Consider the following 23,066-nt stretch of genomic DNA (forward strand, 5'->3'; position numbering starts at 1 on the left):
TTTACATTTTTATTCGTTAAAAAATGTTAATACTTGTTGAAAGTACTATGAGTAGTTTTAACTGATATATAAGCAATAATCTTCTTATAGCCTATCAGAATTTTTATTTAATATTTTGTGATACTGAATGAAATCCAGTTGTTCATGAAATTTTCTCAATAATGATACTCAAAACAATATTTTCTGTAAATCAAATATGTAGTTTTGGAAGTGATAAAATTATATATATTCTTAACTTGATATTTAGATATTGTTGATATTAAGCCAACTAACATGGAGGAATTGACAGAAGTAATAACGGCAGCTGAGTTTCACCCTTCTCAGTGTAATGTATTTGTGTATAGTAGCAGTAAAGGAACAATTAGGTTATGTGACATGAGAGCAGCTGCATTATGTGATCAACATTCTAAATGTAAGTATCAAGCAAGAATGGTCAAGCAGTCATTTTTATGCTTTGATAAAATTATTTATTATTTAAGAAAAATAATATATCATAAATTTTATAAATTATTTGAAAACTTTTCCATTAATTAACAAATATTTTCATATTAGGTATATTTTTATCCAAGTGTTTTTTTATTTACACTAAACTATACTATCTTTTATAATTTTAAAAATTTTTACATAATAAGATTATTTACAAAGTAAAGTCACTTGCAAGTCAGGATTGTGTAGGTATAAATATGATTTTTTGCTATACTTAATTCTCATACATGTAATTAAAAGAGAAATCACACGTATGAGAATTTAGCTTAGTTATATAAAAATTATATTTTGTGCTGTTTTAATATGTATACTATGCAGGATATTATAGCTTTTATTTTAGAAAGTTTAATGTTTAACTATTTCATCATTATTTCCAATATGACTTTAAGACATTGATTTAGATTAGAAATAATAATCCTATTTTTATAGTTATATGAGGTGCAGTTTGATCTTGTGGAACAAATTCTCGGAGAATAATTCTCTCCCTATCAAAAAACAGTAATGAGCATGCTCTTGAGATTGCACTCACTTGGAGTGCTTTCTTTGGGATGATCCATAAATTTTCTACTTAGTTGGTTATTGTTTAGTCTCAGGGTCATAGCTGTAAATCAATGTTTTGTCTCTTGTAATCACTTTCTTTTCTGTTGCAGTCTTGTCAAGTTTGAAGCAAGCTTTCACACACATGCTGTTCTTTAAAAAACTCATTTTACATAACAGTGAAAATTGCAAATCAATGAAAACACAGATCTTATCTAAATAGCAAGAAACAAAAGCTATATACAATAAGGGCACATAATTTGGCAGGAAGATAAATAACCATGTCTATTAAGTATTCTTGTTTGTGCAAGGTCAGCATGTTGCCAATTGTAGTGTCACATCACCAGTCCTGGAACTTTTTGACTGCACCTCATAATAAAAATATTGAAACTATAGATACCAGTTTAACTATATTTTTATCTAAACATGCTCATTCCTGTATGCATTATTGAGCTTATGGATAAATTTTTTATTATAAATTCCTTTTGCCTATCCTTTCTTAATCTGGAGGACAGAATTAGATAGATGAAAGTTGAGACCAAATACAGAAAGCTTAAGGCAGGAGACCTCGATTAACTATATGCCTACTTTCAGTCTAACTCAGGGGTGGCCAACAGTTTTTGCCCCCGGGCCGAATTGGAAAGAGAACTTTTTTCATGGGCCGAACCAGAGATTGCCCTAGCAAGATTTTGAGGTGGTGCGAGATCTCATTGTGGAGTTATCTCGTAGAGACTAAATTGTACATAGAGATTACAGATACATTTTTCACATTACTGTATCATGCTTTATCGACATGCTATGTTGTACTTAAAAGATTTGTAATGGAGGGTTAACTCTAACCGGACAGCGAGTTGTTAACTTTTTTTTTTTTGTTGTTTTTTTTTTAATGCGAATTTTTCACCAATCTATTCTGACTTGAGTAGCTAATATTGAAAGATTAATCACAGGCCACATAAATCCATTACATGGGCCACATCCAGCCCACGGGCTGTATGTTGGCCATGCCTGGTCTAACTGGAAGTCATGTTATTTCAGTTTCAAAACTTTTCTCTAGAACAGAGTGATATAGATGATTAGCATGACAATTGTTGACAGAAAAGTATGACATACAGGGGCAAGACACTACTAAAATTGAGATCATATATTTTAAAATAAATAAATTAAAAATTGCAGTCTGGCATTGTGATGATGTCATGATGATTCTGTTGATTTTTGTAATTACACATTTTGAGCCTTGCATCAGATTTTCATCATCTTATGTTAGGTCTGTCTGTATTTACAGTAGAGCATCGATTATTCGACCCCTGTCACATCGGTTAACCGACCGTTCTAGTCAGCAAATTTCAAATGTCCACTAGTGATGTGGTGCTACAATATTTGGCTATGTCTTGGCTATTAATATTATTTTTGTTAAAATTTTGCATGTTTTAGCTGGCAACATTGGCTTGACCATTGAAGGAAGGCTAGTATTTAAACGAGACTTAATTTTCTAATTATGAGTGGTTGTTTGTTTTGTGAGCAATAAAATAATTTTTAATGATACAATAGCAACGATTATTATTTTTTAAAAATTTGTTAGGCTTAACATCGATGAAAATTCAGTGCGAAGTTGGTTAATAGTGATATACTAATATATTATTTACATGGGATATACTAATATACTATACTAATAATGTATTTTTTTCATTCTTTTCGGTTATCCGATTTTTTCAGTTATCCGACCAACCTGAGTCCCCAATTGATCGGATAATCGATGCTCTACTGTATTTACTTGACTTACTTAGTAAACTTAAACATTTNTAGGCTTAACATCGATGAAAATTCAGTGCGAAGTTGGTTAATAGTGATATACTAATATATTATTTACATGGGATATACTAATATACTATACTAATAATGTATTTTTTTCATTCTTTTCGGTTATCCGATTTTTTCAGTTATCCGACCAACCTGAGTCCCCAATTGATCGGATAATCGATGCTCTACTGTATTTACTTGACTTACTTAGTAAACTTAAACATTTGACCAATTCCATTTATGTATATTTTAATAGAATGAATTAATATTGCAATGCATTTACTCCATTTATCAAAACTTTACACTAATAATAATGCTTGTAAAGTGAAAAAAAAAATACAAATATACTCAAAACCAGTAAAATTATTTAATTATACAAATGTTTTCATCCATTACCCACAATCATAATCAGATACAGATATAGGACAAAATAATAGGAACACCTGTGAAAGAATGCAAAATATTTATTAGTAGGGAGTTGGGCCAAGTGCCCCTTTTCCCCAGATGCTACCTGTAACTAAACATATTGCAGAAAAGACTGAATTACAGCTGAACTGGCCTGAGTTACAGCTTGTATCCAATGTGGGATTGAGAAATAAAGGTCATGCAGAAAGTTTAAGGGAATTTGCAGCCATTCCTCCTGCAGAGTGGTCTCGAGTTCAGGTAGTGTGAGTGGAGGAGGAAACCAAGCATGGACTTTGTTCTCTAAAAATCTCCACACAGGCTCAATGATGTTGAGATCAGGGGACTGAGGACACCACATGAGATGTTCCACTTCATCATTATGCTCATCCAACCATGTTTGAACACAGCGAGCCATGTGTACAGGAGCGTTGTCATCTTGAAATAGAGGTCGTTCTCCATGAAACAGAGTATGAAGCAGGGTGTAAATGATTTGCGAGAATACTGCGATAATGCTCGTCTCTGACCTTATCCCTCAGGACTATGAGTGGCCCCAAGCCACAACACGATATCACTTCCCACAGCATCACAGAGCCCCTCCATACTTCATGGTAGGAACCAGACAATCAACATGAAACTCCTCTGCCGTGGTCTGAAATAATGTAAATGATGATTTGTCAGACCCGATGGCCTGTTTCCATTGCTGTTGTGTCCAGTTTCGGTGGTCTCAGCACCACTGTTGTCGCTTCATAGCATTCTGCGGCAACACTAACGGCTTAGGGATGGCTACTTGGCCACGAATGCTCACAGTATGCAGCTCTCATTGAATAGTTTTGGTGGAAACAGGGTTCTGGAGATGGGTGTTGATCTTGGAGGTTATTTGCGGCAGTGTAGTCTTATGTTTTCAGGCAACTATCCTCTTCAATGCTTGTCTATCCCGGTTGGTCAACTTCGACTTTCGCCCACTGTTCTGCTTTGCAGAGGACACCTTTCCTGGTTCTGTGTAGGCTGTCATAACCTTGACACAGTGAATCTTGAAACACCCATAAGGTTGTTGTTCTAGATATAGACGCTCCAGCAAGGCGAGCTCTAATAATCATGCCTCTTTGCACATCAGACAGGTCAGACATAATGGCACTTTGCTGGGAACAGAATTTTCTCATGCAAATGTTACACCACCAAATGCTCGACTTATACGTTCCCTTTCACCCCCACTGGATGGCAGACTGTTGCGACACGTGGCAGGCTGTATTGGATGGTCAAAGTACAACACATTTTGAAAGGGGTGTTCCTATTATTTTGTCCTATACCTGTATGTATTAATTTAAGGATCAGGTATTTGTTAATATATACCTGTTAGTGTTCATGGGTAATGGACAAAAATGTTTGTATCATTAAATATTGAATAATTATACTGGTCTTGTGAACTGAATAAATTTTGCAGATAAAAAAGTGTTGGGGAAAAATAAGGAAAATACTTTGATCTTGTATGTAGTTATTGATAAATAAATATGAAAGATTTTTAAATTTGAAAAAGTTTTGTTTTTAGGTTTAAAAGATGAAACAAATTCAGCATTGAAACATTTGTAGAAGGAAAAAGACTGATATGCTTGAAAAAACAAATACTTCTGTCTTTATAAGAAGCTTTGGGTACAAAATAGAATAAAATTAAATTGAACTGTTTTGAAAAATAATAGAATTTGAACAAATGTAAGATTTGAAAAAAAAATAAAATGTCATTTAAGATTGTTAAGACAATAATTAAATCTGATATGGATCTAAAGTAAATAGTTTTTTTTAATAATAGCAATATCTAGAGTAAATACCATTTGAATCATAGGTGGAATAATTAACTGAATTGTTAAGGTAGCAAGATACCTACCAACTTAATAATAATTGTTCTTCTGTTGGTGATTTGTCTGTTGCTTTGGTGTAAGTGACTTCTATCTTGAAATTCCAATTTTGTTTGCTAACAAGAAGAAAGCAATTTTATAATCAGTCTAGATTATTGCTACTTGTAGAGGCTGTAGCCATTCCAATATTTTTGACATAATTATAAGACATTGAAAGTAATTTTGTTTTCTGATTAAAACATTAGATACAAATTCAAAATATTGATTCAAATTTCTGTCCAGGCTAAATACTTTTCTTTGACTAAATGCTATAATTTGATTACATATTGATTTTAGACATATCTGCATTCATCTGTCATGATGCTTTCAATATGTGCCAGATAATATGAATCATTAAATTTCAGGAAATAGTAGTATTAATAAAATTCAATAATCATTTATTATTTAAAACCTTAATTTTTGTTTTGATAACAAAATATTATGACAAATTATGTTTTTGTGAATGGACTCCAAATGCTGTTAGGCCAGGAACACATGCATAAAATCAGATGGCAAATACAAAAACAGAAAACAGGTTTTGCTTTACATTTTCAGCCAGGTGGATTATAAGTGTAAAATTTTTTGAAAACAACCTAAAATGTAGAGACAACTTTTACCACCTGTAATAAAATGTTAAGTTCAGTACACAAAATAGTTGTTTTGGCAACTTTCTGTTTAGACAATGATGATTTTGGAAACTAATTTTTAAAAATTCACATAGATTTTGCATATATAACTTACCTGTCATATTTAATTAAATGATTTCTTGGTCTTCAATATCAGACACTATACGTTAAAATAAACTTTGTTTTTGACATTACAAAATTTAATAACTTCAAAATTAACAGATTTTAACAATTTACACAAGCACCTTTGGAAACTAATTTACAGTTAGCATCTTCAGCTGAAAATTCATACTCAAACAGAATTGCAAATTTGGAGTAGTATGAGATCAAAATTTTCAATTCTGTTCAATTATGATTTTTTCACCTGAAAATGGCAGATGTGAATTAGCTCCTTGTGAAAATCATTAAAGTTTCTTAATTTCAAACGTTTAAATTTTTGTTAACATTTAAAAACAGGAGTTTATTTTATCATATACCTGTCATAATAAATTTGGATCCTATTACAGTTTGTACTGTACACTGTTTGAAAGTAATATCTTCATACATTCTATGTCCTTGTCATAAAGACATACATGTTGTCATATATTCTACATAAAGTTTTTTAAAATTAACTTTATTATAATAATATTAAAACACACTTGAAACCAAACTTTCCACCAATATTTTAACTGTGGGTGGTCATGTAAAGTACACTTACATGATCACCTACACAACAGCATTGCATCATCAAAATTCTAGTTTCTCATTGCTTGGATCTTGGCTTAAAATTTTTCAATGCTTTAAAAGTTGGAACATGCTCCATTTGATTTTCAGTTCAGTTTTGGCAAAAATATTTTTACATTTTTGGGTTAAGCTCACATTTTACACTCAATTTTACATGTGTGTTCCTGGCCTTAATTTTCATTATAACATCTAGAACTAGTTTCATAAAAAATAGAAGCACATATAAATGTGGTTTTGTTTATTATTGTATTAAGATTGATTGTCGAAAATTTATTAGATTGATTTATAACTTTTAAAGAAATAATTATTATTGAAAGCATATAGTAATTGAAGATTTACTATATTAAATTTTCTATTAATACTTACATGTCATTTTAAACGAAATTACTTATATTTAATTTTTTTTAATAATTCCGAAATATTTTAACTTGAATATTTATTTAGTTAGTTGTTTATTATTTAACTTTTTTAGTATTTGAAGAACCTGAAGATCCAACCAATAAAAGTTTTTTCTCTGAAATCATTTCCAGTATATCAGATGTGAAGTTTAGTAATAATGGACGTTATCTAATATCCAGAGATTATTTATCTGTGAAAGTTTGGGACTTAAATATGGATACCAAACCTGTAGAATGTTACCATATACATGAATATCTACGATCAAAACTTTGTAGCCTTTATGAAAATGATTGCATATTTGACAAGTTTGAATGTTGTTGGAATGGCTCTGATACGTAAGTTTTATCTTAATTTTATGATTTTTTTCCCTACTATTTGAAAGAAAATTATTTGAATAATTAACTTGTTAATAACTGTGTATACTTGTGCACTTAACTATTTATGCATTCAATTTTTATTATATTTGTATTGGAAAAATTTTGGGGTTCATACTATACAAATCACTAAAACTGAAATATCCTAGAAGCTGGCACTGAGATAGCTAATAATTACCTAGTGCTTTAACACTTCTTCCAACAATTTTTCCTTTTTTTAGTTTTGTTTTTTCTGTGCTGCTGAGAAGGGCTGCTGAAGAGGTCAAAATCATTTGCATTATTAAAAAAATAACTGCTGGAAAAAGTGTTAAAGCACTAGGTAATTATTAGTTATTAAAACGTTTTAGCATTTATTATATAACTATATAATGTCTGTAATTTTTCTGATTTTATTGCAGTATTTTTTAATAAGTTTTGAACTAAATTTAAAAAGAATTGATGGCAATTAATTATATATTTCCCACAAACAATAACTGTAGAAATTTATTTTTTGTCTTCTGAAAGGATGTGACTGAGGGAAATCTTTCACATCTATGAATCTGTTTCTCGTATTTAGTAACATTTGTGTTTAACCTTACTTTTTAAGAACTTTAATGTACTGTAAAAATTAACATTTTATTTTATTCTAAACTAGCTTTGACTTTGCACAGGTTCATAAAGTAATTGTGGAAACAAGAATTATTAATTGTAAATTTCAAAAGTGTATTTGGTAAAATCCATTTTAAGATCATTATTAGAATGCATATAAACTACTTGGGAAGTATGTCCTCATAAATATCGAGTTTACAGAAAAATTATTAGAATTGGTTTGGTTTATTTGGTTACGGCAATGCGACATATGGGCAATCTGCCAAGAGGGATTCCTCCCAGCAAGACTTTTATGGGAAACTGTCTTCTATTTAGGTGTTACTAATGTGTAGAAAACCCAGGAAACTCCGTCTGGCCAGCCTGTTGGTGCATCACCAATCTGTGACCAACTATCAGTGTTTGGTGGTTTTATCCACTTTGTCACTGGTAGGCACTTATTAGAATTAAGTATGTACTGTTCAGAAATGAAAAGACTCAAGTTGTTAAATGTGGAAAATTAAATACTTGTGTAGTTTTAAGTGTGACTCTTTTGACTTCTCACAAGTAATTGCTCTGTGCTACTCGTCATGGGAATGATATAGCACAGAGCTACTCGTCATGGTAATAAAATTTTTTACCATGATTTTTAAAAAAAACAGAGATTTTTTAATAATTATATTCTCTTTTTTTTTTTTGTATTATACAGTGGAACCCCAGTTAATGAACGTCCTGGTTAACGACCAAATCGGTTGATGAACTTTTACTTTGCAAAAATTTTGTCTCGGATAACGAACTTAACGGCTTTTTGTGTCAAATTTGTAAGCTTGCTTTCATGAAACTTTCTGAACCACTTACGGGCTTCCTCACACAATGGCTCCCTCACCATACACAGAACATTTTTTTTTTTGTGTGTGTGTGTCTGCGAAGCATTCTTGCCTTTTCGGAAATAAAAAAAGCATAATATGTCAAAATGCTCCTTATTTTCTGCCATTTGTAATGCTTAACAAAATTTTAAAAATATAACTAAGTAACACAACTTTATTCTCAAATACTAGCTGAGATCCCTTTTGTCAAACAACATCGAAATTTTACACATGTGAAGGAAATAATACTTCAGTGTTGTGTTTTTTGCCAGCTGGTGCTAAAAACAGGACAAACTTTTGCATAAACCCAATAGTTTCCAGCCGTTCTGGAGCCTCACAAATTTCAGTTGCTCTTAGGCTTTTTCAAGTGTGCTAAACTTCGTTTTTTAGTTTTGTTATATATACTGTATATTTAATCAATATGGCACTGAAGAAAGAGAAAAGTGACAGTCGAAATAGAAAACGTTTTAGTGTAGCATTAAAGAAAGAAATTATTTCAAAATACGAGAATGGCATTCGTGTGTCTGACATAGTCAATTTTGCCACATTATATTCTTTAGCTATCTCTACAATTATTAAAAGCAAAAAAGCATTTAATTAAGGCTGCCAAAGTGGCTAAAGGAGTGAATGTGATATTGAAACAAAGATCTAAAGTTTTAGATGAAGTTGAAAAACTGTTGCTAATATGGATCAATGAAAAGCAACTTGCTGGAGACAGTGTTAGTGAAACTATAATTTGTAAAAAGGCTAAAAATTTATACAATGACTTGTTGACCCAGACACCCAGTACAAGTGCAGACAGGCAGGACTTTAAAGCAAGCCAAGGGCGGTTTGATAGGTTTCATCGACGAACTGGCATTCACAGTGTCATAAGACATGGGGCAGCTTCAAGTTAGATGAAAAAGCAGCAAAAGCATTTGTAGATGAATTCGCAGAGTTTGCAAAAAGTGAAGGATACGTCTGGAATCAAGTGTTTAATTGCAATGAGACCAGTCTTTTTTGGAAAAGAATGCCTAGACGAATGTACATAACCCAAGAAGAGAAAGCATTTCCCGGGCACAAGCCCCCTGAAGGACAGACTCGCTCTTTTATTTTGCGCTAATGCAAGTGGTGACCTCAAAATCAAGCCACTTTTAGTCTTTCTGAAAATTCCTCACACTGAAAATCCCCATGCCTTTAAGAGCAAAAATGTGATAAAGTCCAAACTGCCTGTACAATGGAAAGCAAATAGTAAGGCATGGGTAACTCGGACTTTATTCATGGATTGGCTCACAGAAGTGTTTGCTCCTACTGTTAAAAATTATCTTCAGGAAATGTATCTTCCTCTTAGATGTCTTCTCTTAATGGATAATTCTCCAGCACATCCACCAAATTTGGAGGACAACTTGGATAGTGAACTTGACTTCATCAAGGTCAAATTCCTTCCACCCAACACAACTCCATTACTGCAACCAATGGATCAGCAAGTGATTTCCAATTTTAAAAGCTGTATACCAAGGCACTGTTTACCATGTGTTTTCAAGTTACCAATGATACTGACTTAACTGTTAGAGCTTTTTGAAAGGAGTGTTTTAACATCCTGCATTTGTCAACCTTATTCACAAAGCCTGGAGTGAGGTCTCTCACCGCACTTTGCAATCGGCCTGGAGGAAACTTTGGTCAATTGTGTCCCAGAGCGAAACTTTCAGGAATTTGAAGAAGAGAGCTCTCCTGATATAGTGCATGAAATCATGTCCATTGGCAAGAGTCTGAGAGTAGAAGTAGAATGATGCAGACGTGGAGGAGTTGCTGAAAGACCATTAAAATGAACTAACGACAGAAGAGCTGGTTGCTATGCAGGAAGAACAGACAAAAGTCTTACAAGAAGAGCATTCGTCAGAGGAAGAGGCTAGGGAAAAAATCACCAGTGCTGAGATCAAGGAAATTTGCAGAAAATGGAATGATGTGCAGGAATTTATTGAGAAGCACCATCCTAACAAAGTTGTGGCTAATAGGGTCATTAATTTAATGAACGGCACTGTGCTAGCGCATTTTAGAAAAATTTTGATTAAGAGAGACTTCAGACTACTTTCTTGTTCCTTATCAAAAGAGATCTCAAATCGAGGAAACTCCCGATGCAGTGCTACCCGATATTTTTATTGAGGGGGATTCCTCTTCCAAGTATTAAGCTCTGTAGAAACAAAGATATGTACAGTGCTACTATATTAAATAAAGTTTACATATTTGTTACTGTAATGATAGATACTATGTTTTCTTATATTTTCATCAAAGAAAATCCATTTTACAAATAAAATTACAAAAATACTGACTGCTAGAATGGATTAATTGTATTTGCATTAATTTCTATGGGAAAAATTGCTTCGGTTAATGGACTCATGGAATGGATTACATTCATTAACTGGAGTTCCACTGTATTCAATTTATTATTTGTTTAAATTTTTTTGCTAATAAATGGCAGTATATATAATGCCAGCAAATCAAATGTACGCAAATTGATTCATGTATAAAAATTCAATTAATATTTTGGGTTGATATGTACATGTATGACATTATCTAAGTTAAAAGTATGTTAATGTAACTGCCGAGTTAGGAGTGCATAGTAAACAAACAGCATCCTCATTTATATATATAAAACTGCAAAATTATGAAGATAGTTTAGAAAATATAAATGATTTGAACTTATATATTTTGTTAAAATTTTGTTCTGAAATTATAAATACATGATGTGGCAGCATTAATAGCATATTTTGACTAGTGTCATGCAATGACATAATGCATCAGTGTGTGTCAAATGATGCAGTGTTCTTTTGTTAAAGAGCTGCCATTTTGTTTATTTGTTTGATGTGAAGAGATGGACTGCTGAACATCATGTTTTCACTGTTGAAACTTATTTCAAGAATAACAATTTTATGGTTGCTACACAGTGTATGCTCAGGTGATGCTTCAACTTGGGATGCCATGATTAAAAGATGTTCTGTACTTATTGAGTTTAACAGATTATCTATACAATTCTGATACATAAGATTTTGAATATTTGTTAGGAGAATTATTATTTTTTGATACAATTTGTATTAGGTATTTCAAAATATTACTTCAAATGAAATTATGGTTGAAATAAACTATTTATGAAAAGAAATAGCAAAAATATCACTAGTAGGCTCAAGCACTATTTTTCTAGTGGATTATAATAACCCCCCTTTTTTGTTTTTTTTTTTTTTGTGGTTTTAAGCCCCTTACTGCTCAGAGAGCACAAAGAGGCCAGAATTATAATACTAGATGCTAGTAGTACAAAGAAGTTTATTGAAATTTACTTGTCATTTTATATATTTAACATTCTAATAAATTACTTTATAAAAAACTATCCTTAAAAATTATCATCATCAGATTTCACACTAGGTCATGAGGGAATTATTAAAATAAAATTAATAAATCATAAATTAAAGTTTTAGTATATGAAGTGTGTTGATTTTGTTAAGAAAAAGAAAATCTTTACTATTTCAAATAAAAATTGAAATTTTTATTTGAAATAGTAAAGTTATGATATATATATATATGTTTGTTTATGATACAGAATCAGTGGACATGTTGCTATAGTGCTTTAATGATCTCCAATAGTCATTTGATGTGAAAATATAAAAATTTTTGCATGAATGAATGTAGCATATGCGATTTACTTGGTTATGAAGAGAGATATAATACAGTGTAACTTTTGAAAATTGGTTATTTTTAGATTTCAATAAGATAAAATAATTACATACTAATTATTTTCTGATATAAGATATCAAGCAATTTGAACCAGAAGTATTTAGGTGGTTAGGTTATACCATGATGGCAGCTGCCTATCTATAGTCAAGATTGCTTGATATCTTTTATTTAATTATCCATATTGTAGCTTGATAAGAATTTGGCTGTATTATTTGATTAAGTGAAAGTGATCTGCAATGTAAAGAATTGCTAAAAGGTAAATGTAAAGAGTATTGCATCAAAATTTTTCTGAAATTCACTACAGCCCTTCCACTAATGCATAACATAAATCACAACAATGAACAGTAGTTTATGAGAAGTTTAAACTTTTGCATGTGCATTATATATTGAGTTCTATAAATGAATCATAATGAATCATATAATGAGTAGGCAAGATGAGTTAATAAGGCACCAGGTTGAAAAGTCTGACATGGGCTCGGCTCATCTTGCTTTTGTCTGACTCTTTTCCACAGTTTTTCTGAAGTGTACAATCCAATGAATTCTTAGAAAATATATTTGGCCCAGAAATACTATTTTGTAATTATTAAAATTATTTGCATGTTTTTAAACTAACAAATGTAAAAAGTAAATCAATTCTTTTCTTGCAATTGTTAGTTTAAAAATATGCAAATAATTTTAATAATTACAAAATAGTATTTTTGGGCCAAATATCTTTTTTAATAATTCACTGGATTGCACGCTTCAGAAAAAATTGTGAACAAAAAGTAGGAAAAACCCATGTTGTTGAACATTTCAATCTGGTACCTAATTCACTTGCCCATGCCTACTCATTACAATTTATTTTAAAACTTGATATATAGTGCACACTGTAAAGCTTAAACAATGATTTCTTGTAAACTACTAAATATAGGCATAGGTACATTACCATGCATTAATGAAAGGAATATATTAAAACATATCAAAGTTTAAGCAAAATCCAAGATGTCAAAGCTTGAATGTAAGACAGCTTTTGCCATAGAATTTATACTGATGAAAATAAAGTTGAAAAAAATTGCTTAAAGCTGTTAATCATGAATGTCCCTTTAAAACAACAGTGTGGAGTTGAAGCAGACATTATTTTGGGAATCTTATATTAGTTTAAATACAGAGAAAATGTATAAACAGGATTTATTTTTCTTTACTGTGGCTTACTATAATGTTAAATTGTTGTAATCTTAATGTCTATTTCCAACACAATTAATGCTTTTCCAGTTAATTGAACAAAGCATATCATGTTTAGAGCTTATAAATTTATTCTTATCTAAATTTGTTTAAAATATAATGTAATTAATCATTTTAATTCTGTTGTAGTTCTTGTATCCTTAATTAGATTTTTATTTTCATAGATGTTAATTTTATCTAAGCATGAAGTGGTCGCTAAACCAATTGACTGACCTTCTTTCAAAATTCACAGTACAAAAATTGTTTGCATAATATTAGTGTAAAAATATGCAGGGTTCCTACCCATCTGGAAAGTCAGGGAATTTTCCTCCTTGGCTGTCTTGCTTGTTTTTCCCCCCTACCTGCAGCTGTCTGTAGTCAGAAAGAAATACAGTCGACCCCCCTATAACACTGTTGATAATTCCGTTTTATATGAATTCCATGTTGTACGAGTCAATTAGATTTTACAAATACATGAGCCGTTCACAGCCCAGTATAGGTATTTGTAAAATCTAAGTGACTCGTACAACATGGAATTCATATAAAACGGAATTATCAACACTGTTATAAGGGGGTCGACACAAGTCGACCCCCTTATAACAGTGGTGCAATGCAACTTATAATATGGTGCAATGCAACTTATGAGCTGGTGTGCAGAATATTTTCAGGACCCAAAATTTCTCCAAAACATACACAAAATTTCTTAAAAAATTATTTCACACAAAATAAAACCATAATTTATAAACCAATCAATAATTATTATTACATAGTTTGGAAAATTCAAATTAAATTATATGTATAATTAAATAGGCCTATCATACAATTTGCTGTGCAACACTAAACTGATAATTTAACATAAAAATATTTTAGATTAAAAGAATGTTTTAATTTAAGCACTTGTCATTGTCATAGGATAGCATATACAATTATAAACTTCATGCAATATGTTGTTTAATAGAAATAATATTGAATTCAGTACCACAAATGATTATTTTTATTTTTAGCATAGGCAGTAATTAACATGTTTTTTGACATTCAAAAATGTAAAATTTATTTATGACAATGACTTCAGAACAAATTTTTATAAGGTTCAAAAATTTAATTAAGGACTAACTTCAAGTAATGACCACCAAAAATCTTCTTTTAAAAGGAAAATTTCCATATTCTTGAAATTATTTTCCTACTTTGGCCATTTTGTCTAACTTGTAAAACATTCCTTTGCATTATTTAAGTTAAATTATTTTAATAGTTAAAAAGTTAATAGGAAAAATTACATTTACAATTTAAAAAATTTTTAAAATTAGTCTTGGAATATAGTAATGCATGTTACTATATTCTAAGAAATATTTTAACTAAATTCCTCACAATTACCATTTACACTTTCAATTTGAGGGCAGGTGTTAATGAACTGATAAAAAGAATAACAACAATGTACAAAAAATTATAGATAATTTTAATTTAAATGATATTTTTAATTTTAATTGCATGACAAAACAATTTTTGATTTTTTTTCCAGTTTATTAATTAAGGTTTATAAAGTTCAGGAAATTTATTAAGGGATAAATTTAATAAATATGTACTTTTATACATGGATTATACAGAATTTGTTAGTGAATAATAAATAAATAATGGCTTTTTTCAAAGCCGTGTACTTTAATTTAATAAAACATTTTATTTTTAGTTCTAATTATTCAGAAGTTACAAAATATATATAACTGTTAATTAGGAAAAATAACTAATTAAAAAGTTGGAGAAGCACTAGTGCAGATGTGCTAGGACTAGTGGAGATGCACATATGTGCATAATAAATCAAATGCTATTTTATTTTGTCAATGTGCCATGCTAAGGGATGTGAGAGTCAGAGAATTTGTATAAAGTTGGTCAAGGAAAGTCATGGAATTTAAAACAAAAATTTGAGTAGGAACCCTGAATATGACAAGTAATTAGATTGATTGAATAAGATTTTGTATAAAATAAATACATATAATTTATTCATAAATTAAAAGATGAAAACGAAGTCATCTTTTGCTGGATTTTCATTGTAGTATTTATTTACACTATATGATATGATATATATATCATACATTGCATGTTAACAAAAAAATAAAATAAATAAGGAAAGAGGACAGAGCAAAATTATAAAACTCTACAGCTAAGATTTTTTACTCAAAACTTGCATATTCTATTTTATTAAAATTTAGTGTTTTCAAATAACTTGAATAATTAAAAATACTAAAAATATTTTTTAATACCAAGCATTTAAAATATGAGTAAAATTTTCAAAAACTATTGTTTTGAATTTTACATCCAGATTTCTAACTTTTCTGATACTCTGTTTTGTAAGCTTTTGAATTTCCTTAATAGTAAACATTTAGATAAAATAAACATAGGTAAAATGTATGAGTTTTTATTTATGATTTATAACTAGGATTCTAAAACTTCTTACTTTAAGAATTAATTAACTGTTCATATTTTTATTTTCTGATAGATTAAATTTTAACACTTGATTCATTTGATTTCAGCCCACTAATTGTAAGTATATTTTACTAAGTTAGCACTATTTATTTTTTTAATTCATTTAATCTACATTCTTTATATTCATCCTGTGTATTTTTTTTTGATGTTCTATATATATTTTATGTATATGTGTTATTGTTCAAGTTTTGTGATATGATTTTATTTTGTATTCATCTAAATTTTTAATATAACAATAAGGAAACTTGGGGGTGGATTATTTAATTTGGTGGAAAAAAATTATCAGTTTCCAATAATTAAGATCAGGTAACTCTCCATTAATCTAAGAAAACAATTTAATCTGATATTTGTTTTACATAATATGCTTACAATCAATAATTAAAATCAAATGAGAATTGATAAAAATAATTTATAAAAAAAATTAAAAATATATCATTTAGAAATATAAAAACCTAGAGATGTAACCATTACTGATATATCACTTTACAAACTAATGCTCAGATTTTTTCCAATATATTTACATCATTTTGCCACAACAGGCATTCAAACAAGGTGATGGACATGATGTGCTGTAAAACTAACCTGTGGTAGACAGATTGTCCTCTCTGCACATGATTTGCCATCTATAAGTCATATGACAGACAGCTGTCTGTCATATGACTTATAGATGGCAATAAACTTTATTCTGCTTGACACTGCTAGGCACAGTTGGGATGAATATATACAGGGTGTACATAGAGGTGATATGCCAAGCAGGAAAACAGACAGTAAGCGTAAAAAGAAAAGAAAACAAAATAGACGTAAATATAAAATCATGACGTCCTGAGTCATGTGGTAAAACACAAAACCGAAGACATTGCAGTTTGCGTGAAGGCTAGTCAAAACAAAGAGTTTGCGTGTGTACAGTATGAAAGGATACAGTTTCTGCACAATAGTGCGACATTAGACACACAATAAGTGTACATTGAAGACGGCCTGATCAAAACAATAAAACCATGCATGGAACACTGAGGCCAGGGCAAAAACGATCTTGTACAGACCTTGTACAGTAACAGAAACAGAGTAAATGCACAGTAAAGATATTACAAGATCTTCAGCAATACAAAGACACCAAAAGTGGGGAAAACCTTAATCGTTATATTAGTGTTCTGTTAAAGTAAAGCTTGACCATCCTTTGAAAAAAGGGAAAAGTACTTTTTACTCAACACTAAAATTTCCAACTTACATGGCCAATTGAGGTTATCTTCTTCCACAAAGTTTGAGCTCTTACCTTATGTCCAGCAGTGGGCAAGACAAAAGATAATGCCTTACCCCAGGGGTGTCCAGCCCGTGGCATTTGGACCCCATGCGGCCAATAAACGTGTAAACAAAACCAACAAATTTTTTAATTTTATTTATTTATTTCAATGGCATAAACTTAAAAAACAAAGTTTCACAGAGCCATAAACCTTTATACATATTTTATTTTTGAGTGGAAAGGAAATATTTTCAAATACTTGGAAATGTGTGAATGAGGAAGGAATACTAAATGAAGCTAAAGTTGAGACTCAAAGAATTATAGACCCAAATTTGAGAAAAGGAGAGTAAGGCCAAAAGTTAAAAAGTAGTGAGAAAGGCTAAATAGACCTTCTGTTATGCAAATATGGATCCTTAATTTTCCAACCTTCCTCACTTCTTTATCTTTTGTCCTTTCTCTCCTTTCCCTGCATTTGGGTCTATAATCCTTTGAATCCCAACTCCAGCTTTATTTAGTATTCCTTCCAGTGTTCCATAATTTGGCTACTTTGCGCCAAAGTTGGCTACCCTTTTTTAGTTTGGCATAAAAAATATCATTTGGCACATTGGCTAGTTTTTGGGCTACATATTATTTATATTATATTATAAATATATTAGTCAAATAAAAATGCACTTTAAAATGGTGTTTTGTCATTTTTTATTAATTAGAGACCCAAATAAAACAAATACTTGTGTTTTTGAAATAAATTTTCTCTCTTTTATAATAAATGAATTTTTCTAAGTAAAAATTGAAAGTGTCTGTAGAAGTAATTTTTTAAAATATCCTTTTTGTGATAAAGATTTAATACTTATTACTATAATCTAGACATGTTAATCCTTAAATATACAAGTATATTTAAGTATTGGGCCACAAGTATATATTAATATCCATGACATCTTCCAATGTGGCCCAGAGAAACAAAAAGGTTGGACACCCCATCATGCACATTGCAGTTGGAACAGCAGTCAGTGTCACTGTGCAGAAACTGATGTAAGTAGGCTTTGAACTTCCCATGTTCTAAAAGCAGCTGTGACATCTGATGTTGTGGGTGGATTCATTTCCAGGTGAGGCATCTTGCTAAGTCTGGGAAGAACTGCCGGGAAATGTGCTATTCTGGAATATGCTTCCATTCTTGTTGCCACAGTACGATGGTATGCTGCCAGAGGAGCTGCTTTAACCTGGAGACCTGTAAATAGCTATACACTGGGTTGATGTCCGTGAATGAGGTAACCACGCGTGCGATGAAGTCTGCATGTTTGTTACTCAGAGTACCGGAGTGCTCTCTAATCCATTTGATATGATAATTATTACTGGACTGATCTGCAGATAACAGAGTGTCCCTAGCAATGGGATGAGTGGTATCTTTGTTAGTCAAGACTTGGACCGTGGCCTGGATGTCCACGAGAATAGTAATATTGCAGTTGTTGAAATTTTTATTACAGAATTCTATTGCTTTAAGGACGACAAACATTTTTGCTTGAAACACTGAGCACTCCAGGTGCAGGGAAAAGGCATTGCAATGAAATTTCTCACTACCAACATACACTACAAAAGCACTTGCTGTGCCTTGTGCAGTCTTGGAGCCATCGGTAAAAGATTTGATGATGGTAGCACAGTCGTGAGCTCCAAGGCCCCTTTTGAGGGCAGGATGAGGGATGTCTGTGGAAGGTCTAATTACTTTGTAACAGGATGCGTCATACATGTTGCCCAAGATGGTAACACTTACCATGGAAAAGAAGAAACCTGTCTGTATAGTACTGGATCTGCTGCAGGATGGGGGACTTTCCCAGATGCACAGGAAGAGCAGCATTAGACATTGTGGAATAATATCTGCATCTGGTCAGGAGCAGGAGCGCCAGATGTTGTGCTGTTCTGAGACGCCAATGATTATGGGAATGGAATATGACATACAATTTTTTTCACTTTTGGTGAGCGTCAACTTGGTAGGGAGTGCTGCTTTGCAAGAAACTGTGTGCAGATTTTCTTATAAGGCCAGGATAGCAAAAGTACCATCAGCTTGTGTTATGATTGATCAAAACTTGTCACAACTGAAGAACTTGTCTATGTTATCTATCTTATTTCTATTGTCTTTTTAGACATCATATTGTTGCTCATGAAAAATCAGATAATTAGTATTATGCAAATTATTAAAGTATACAGCATACAGTAGTATCATTGATATTTTGTTCTTAAAGTTGTATATATGACTGAGTTAGAGTTATTGCATTGTTTTGATAAATTTTCTTATATTTTATTCTGGTTCTAGAAATGCTAGTAGTTACCAAATGCAAATTGTTTTTTTATAAAAAATGAAATAAAATTTAAGGATGCACCGATTAATCGGTAAGTAATCGGTAATCGGCCGTATCGGCCACTTAGCCGATTAATCGGTATCGGTCATTTCCACCGATTAATCGGTTTTGATAATCGGCCAATTTTACATTTTGGTATTTTTGTTAGAATGTTACGTACAATGCTAGTAATAAGAACTAATAAATTTCTGTTATATATTTATTATTTATTACATGACAATCTGAATATTAAAAAAATTTTACTAATCAAATTATTCCTTTCATCAATACATATTATAAGTATAACATAACGTATAATATAAAGTTTAAACTTTACATAAGAAAAAGTATTGAATAGGTTAAGAAGAAAAATTAAATTTTTATTTGTTTCATAAGTTTAAAGTTTAAATACAAAACAAATATAAAACAAATAAAAATTTAATATTTAAACTGTAAAACCCTTAAATTACAATTTAAGGGTTTTACAGTTTGTTTTTACAATGCAAAAACATGAGAATTTCATCATTTTCAGGGCATAACCTATTTTTTGCCGGCTCATAAATGTTACCTTCAGTGCTGAAAATTTTTTCACTTTCAATGGAAGATGCTGAGGCACTTAAATATTTCATAGCTATTTTGCTCAAATTAGGGATAAATGTAAATATGTTTCTAATTCTTGATCGAAACGTTTGTTCGTCTCTTTCGTTTTTTTTTTTTTTTTTTAAAAACATGCTATTCTTCATTCTTTCGTTTACCAGAAGCTAATTCATCAAATAAATCAGAAAAACTTAGAAATTCACCTCCATCTTGATCACCTCCAGAAGTAGAAGCTTCAGAATTTAATTCTTATTGAGATTTCCTCTAGCATATCCTCTTTTTGAAATTTCATTTTGAATCTAATAAAAATGACAAGCATAAAGACTTGTTTTCTATATATGCTGAAAATCTTTTTTTATTGGATTTTCTAGTTCTTCTGTTGTGGTATTAATGCCACTAAAGGAACTACTGATCTTTGCTTTTGATAAGAATAATTTCAGAGTCTCTATTGTGGGAATTATTGAAGATGAAGTGGCTTCTCGTTTGCTGGCTTTCCACAGTAATTTCTTTGAATGGTTTTACAAGTAGAACAATTTTTTCAACGAGAGACCACTGATATGGGCTCAACGTAGGAATTTTATTATCTATAGCATATGTGACAAGGGCCTTTTGCTGTTCCAACATGTAGTATGTAGAATTCCAGCGAGTAGGAACATCTTGAATTAATTTGTGTTTCTGCAAACCTAACTTTTCTTGCAAATCTTCCAATTTGATTACAGCTACAGCAGAATGATTAAAATGTGTGACAATATTTCTATTAACTGTGATTATAGTTTTCACATCTTGTTTAGAAAATATGCATTCGTTTAGTGTCAGCTGCAGCGTATGTATAAAGCATGATAATGCTTCTAAGTTGCAATTCCTAATTCCAGCTACCAGATTTGCTGCAGAATCTCTTAGTACTAAGAATATCTTATCACTTGTCAACTTATACTGTTCAAGAACAATTTTTAACTGTTCACTGATTCGTGTAGCTGTGTGGGAACCTTCAAAGGAAACAATTTGCAAAACAGCTCTTTCCTGCTGAAAATCATCCTTCAACCAGTGGGCTGTTACACTTAAAAAAGGAGAATTGTTTGTAGTTGCTGTCCAAATATCAGCGGTTAAAGAAATATATTTTGTTTCTGTTAAACACAGAAACACTTCAGCTTTTTAAACAATGTCGAAGTTTCCATGCGTCAACAATTAAGTGTTGAGATTTATTTTAGAAACAAAGGAAGAGATTGTTGATTTTGCGAGGATATTCGATCGTCTCTTGTTTACCTGACCCGAGGGAGATGGAAATACCAGGTGGAGAAAAATGGGTTTTTTCACATTATAATTAACTGTATAATTAACTCCAGGATCTCACACTATTAATGCAATAAATTATTAACACTAATCGGCCGATTAATCGGTATCAGCCGATAATGCATGGCCGATTAATCGGTAATCGGCCATTTTACTTATCGGTGCATCCTTAATAAAATTTTACCTAAGTAACATTAATAAATATTCTTGTTGAAAATTATGAATTTAAACACCAAAACAGAATATGCTTAGTGCACAAATTTTAAGTACATCAGCTGTGATAGGTTTTGACTAATTATTGAGTAAGCTGACAGTGCTTTTGCTTATTTGTTTGTATCAAAAAAACTTTACAAACTGGATATGATTTTAGTGATGAATGGGCAGTGTGCAAACAATGTTGCTAGGTGTGGTGATTTGACAATGATTTTTTCCCTATACAATTATAAATTTATTTGAGATGCATTCAAGCTTTTTCTGAAACAGGACCAGACTCAGGACTAGGCAGATTAGACAATTACAATTAGCAAGGACTGGTTCTGAAGGAAACCCAGAAATCAATTTATAATTTTTTATTTTGTTATATTTGAATTTAAATGATTTGTAGACAAAGTGAATGTTCTCTAAACCAATGAATTTTTGGGCTTTCATTTATTATTGATACCCAAAGAGTATGGATAAAAGCAAGTATCAGTATCATTTGTATTGACTGAATTTAGTATCTTACCATCTCTAGTTATAACATTAGAATTATTATTTTTTTAATTTGTTCATAAGACGAAATTTGCAGTTGCCATTGGCAACTGGAAAATTTTCTTTGACTAAAAGGACATAACTAAATTGTTAGTGAAAAAGTTCTTAGTCTTGTTTTTCTCTCATTAAAATTACTAAGTGTAATTGCTGAAAATGGATTGTCACAAGAAAGGGACTCTGAATAAATTGAAATTATAGACAGAAATTTCTGATTTATGGCCATTTTTCTTATCAGAAAATTTTCTCTCTCAGTGTTACATTTTGTTTAGAGAAACCTTGATTATATGATTATTGTATGTAAGTGATCATTTCAGTTCTTTAAACACAGTCTTCTTTTTGTTATTTTAGTTTTATGCATAATGTTAGGCCTGACTATGCATCAATGTTAATAATTTTCCCGTGAAAACTGACATAATTATCAAAAAGTTATAGTTTTAATTTAAAAATTGCTCAAGTATTAAATCAGATTTCTTTTAAAAAAAGAAAAGCAGCTGCCCACAAATCACAATGATGAAATCAGGTTTTTTTTGTTTTTTGAAAAATGGTTGCCAAATAATTGACTTTTTACCAATAAATTTATAAATAAAATAAATATTAATATAATACAGTAGATCCCCTTATAAGACGGTAGATACGTTCCGTTCTTTATGAATCAATTTTGTAGGAATCATAGTTTACGGACTACGGCTGTTTGAAAGGTTTTCTTTCATAAAATTAATCGATTCTAGACTAATTCGACTCAACATTTCCAAAATACGTATATTTTTTTGAAAATAATCCGTATAAACTACGTTATAAACAAAAAATTGTAGGATT

The 23,066-nt window shown here is 30.9% G+C and overlaps 1 protein-coding gene across 1 annotated transcript in view; it reads left to right on the forward strand.

The window, feature by feature from the left end:
• LOC111641522 (protein phosphatase PP2A 55 kDa regulatory subunit-like) overlaps positions 1-23,066 on the forward strand; it is an 80,163-nt gene that overhangs the window by 46,412 nt on the left and 10,685 nt on the right. Inside the window, exons 5-6 of the mRNA XM_023387692.1 lie at positions 248-412; positions 6,936-7,197. Coding sequence (XP_023243460.1) covers positions 248-412; positions 6,936-7,197 — 427 coding nt within the window. The remainder of the gene's footprint in view (positions 1-247; positions 413-6,935; positions 7,198-23,066) is intronic.

The sequence above is a fragment of the Centruroides sculpturatus genome, unplaced genomic scaffold, assembly GCF_000671375.1.
Source record: "Centruroides sculpturatus isolate CEXI.00-Female unplaced genomic scaffold, Cexi_2.0 scaffold1422, whole genome shotgun sequence".
Classification (NCBI taxonomy): Eukaryota; Metazoa; Arthropoda; class Arachnida; order Scorpiones; family Buthidae; genus Centruroides; species Centruroides sculpturatus.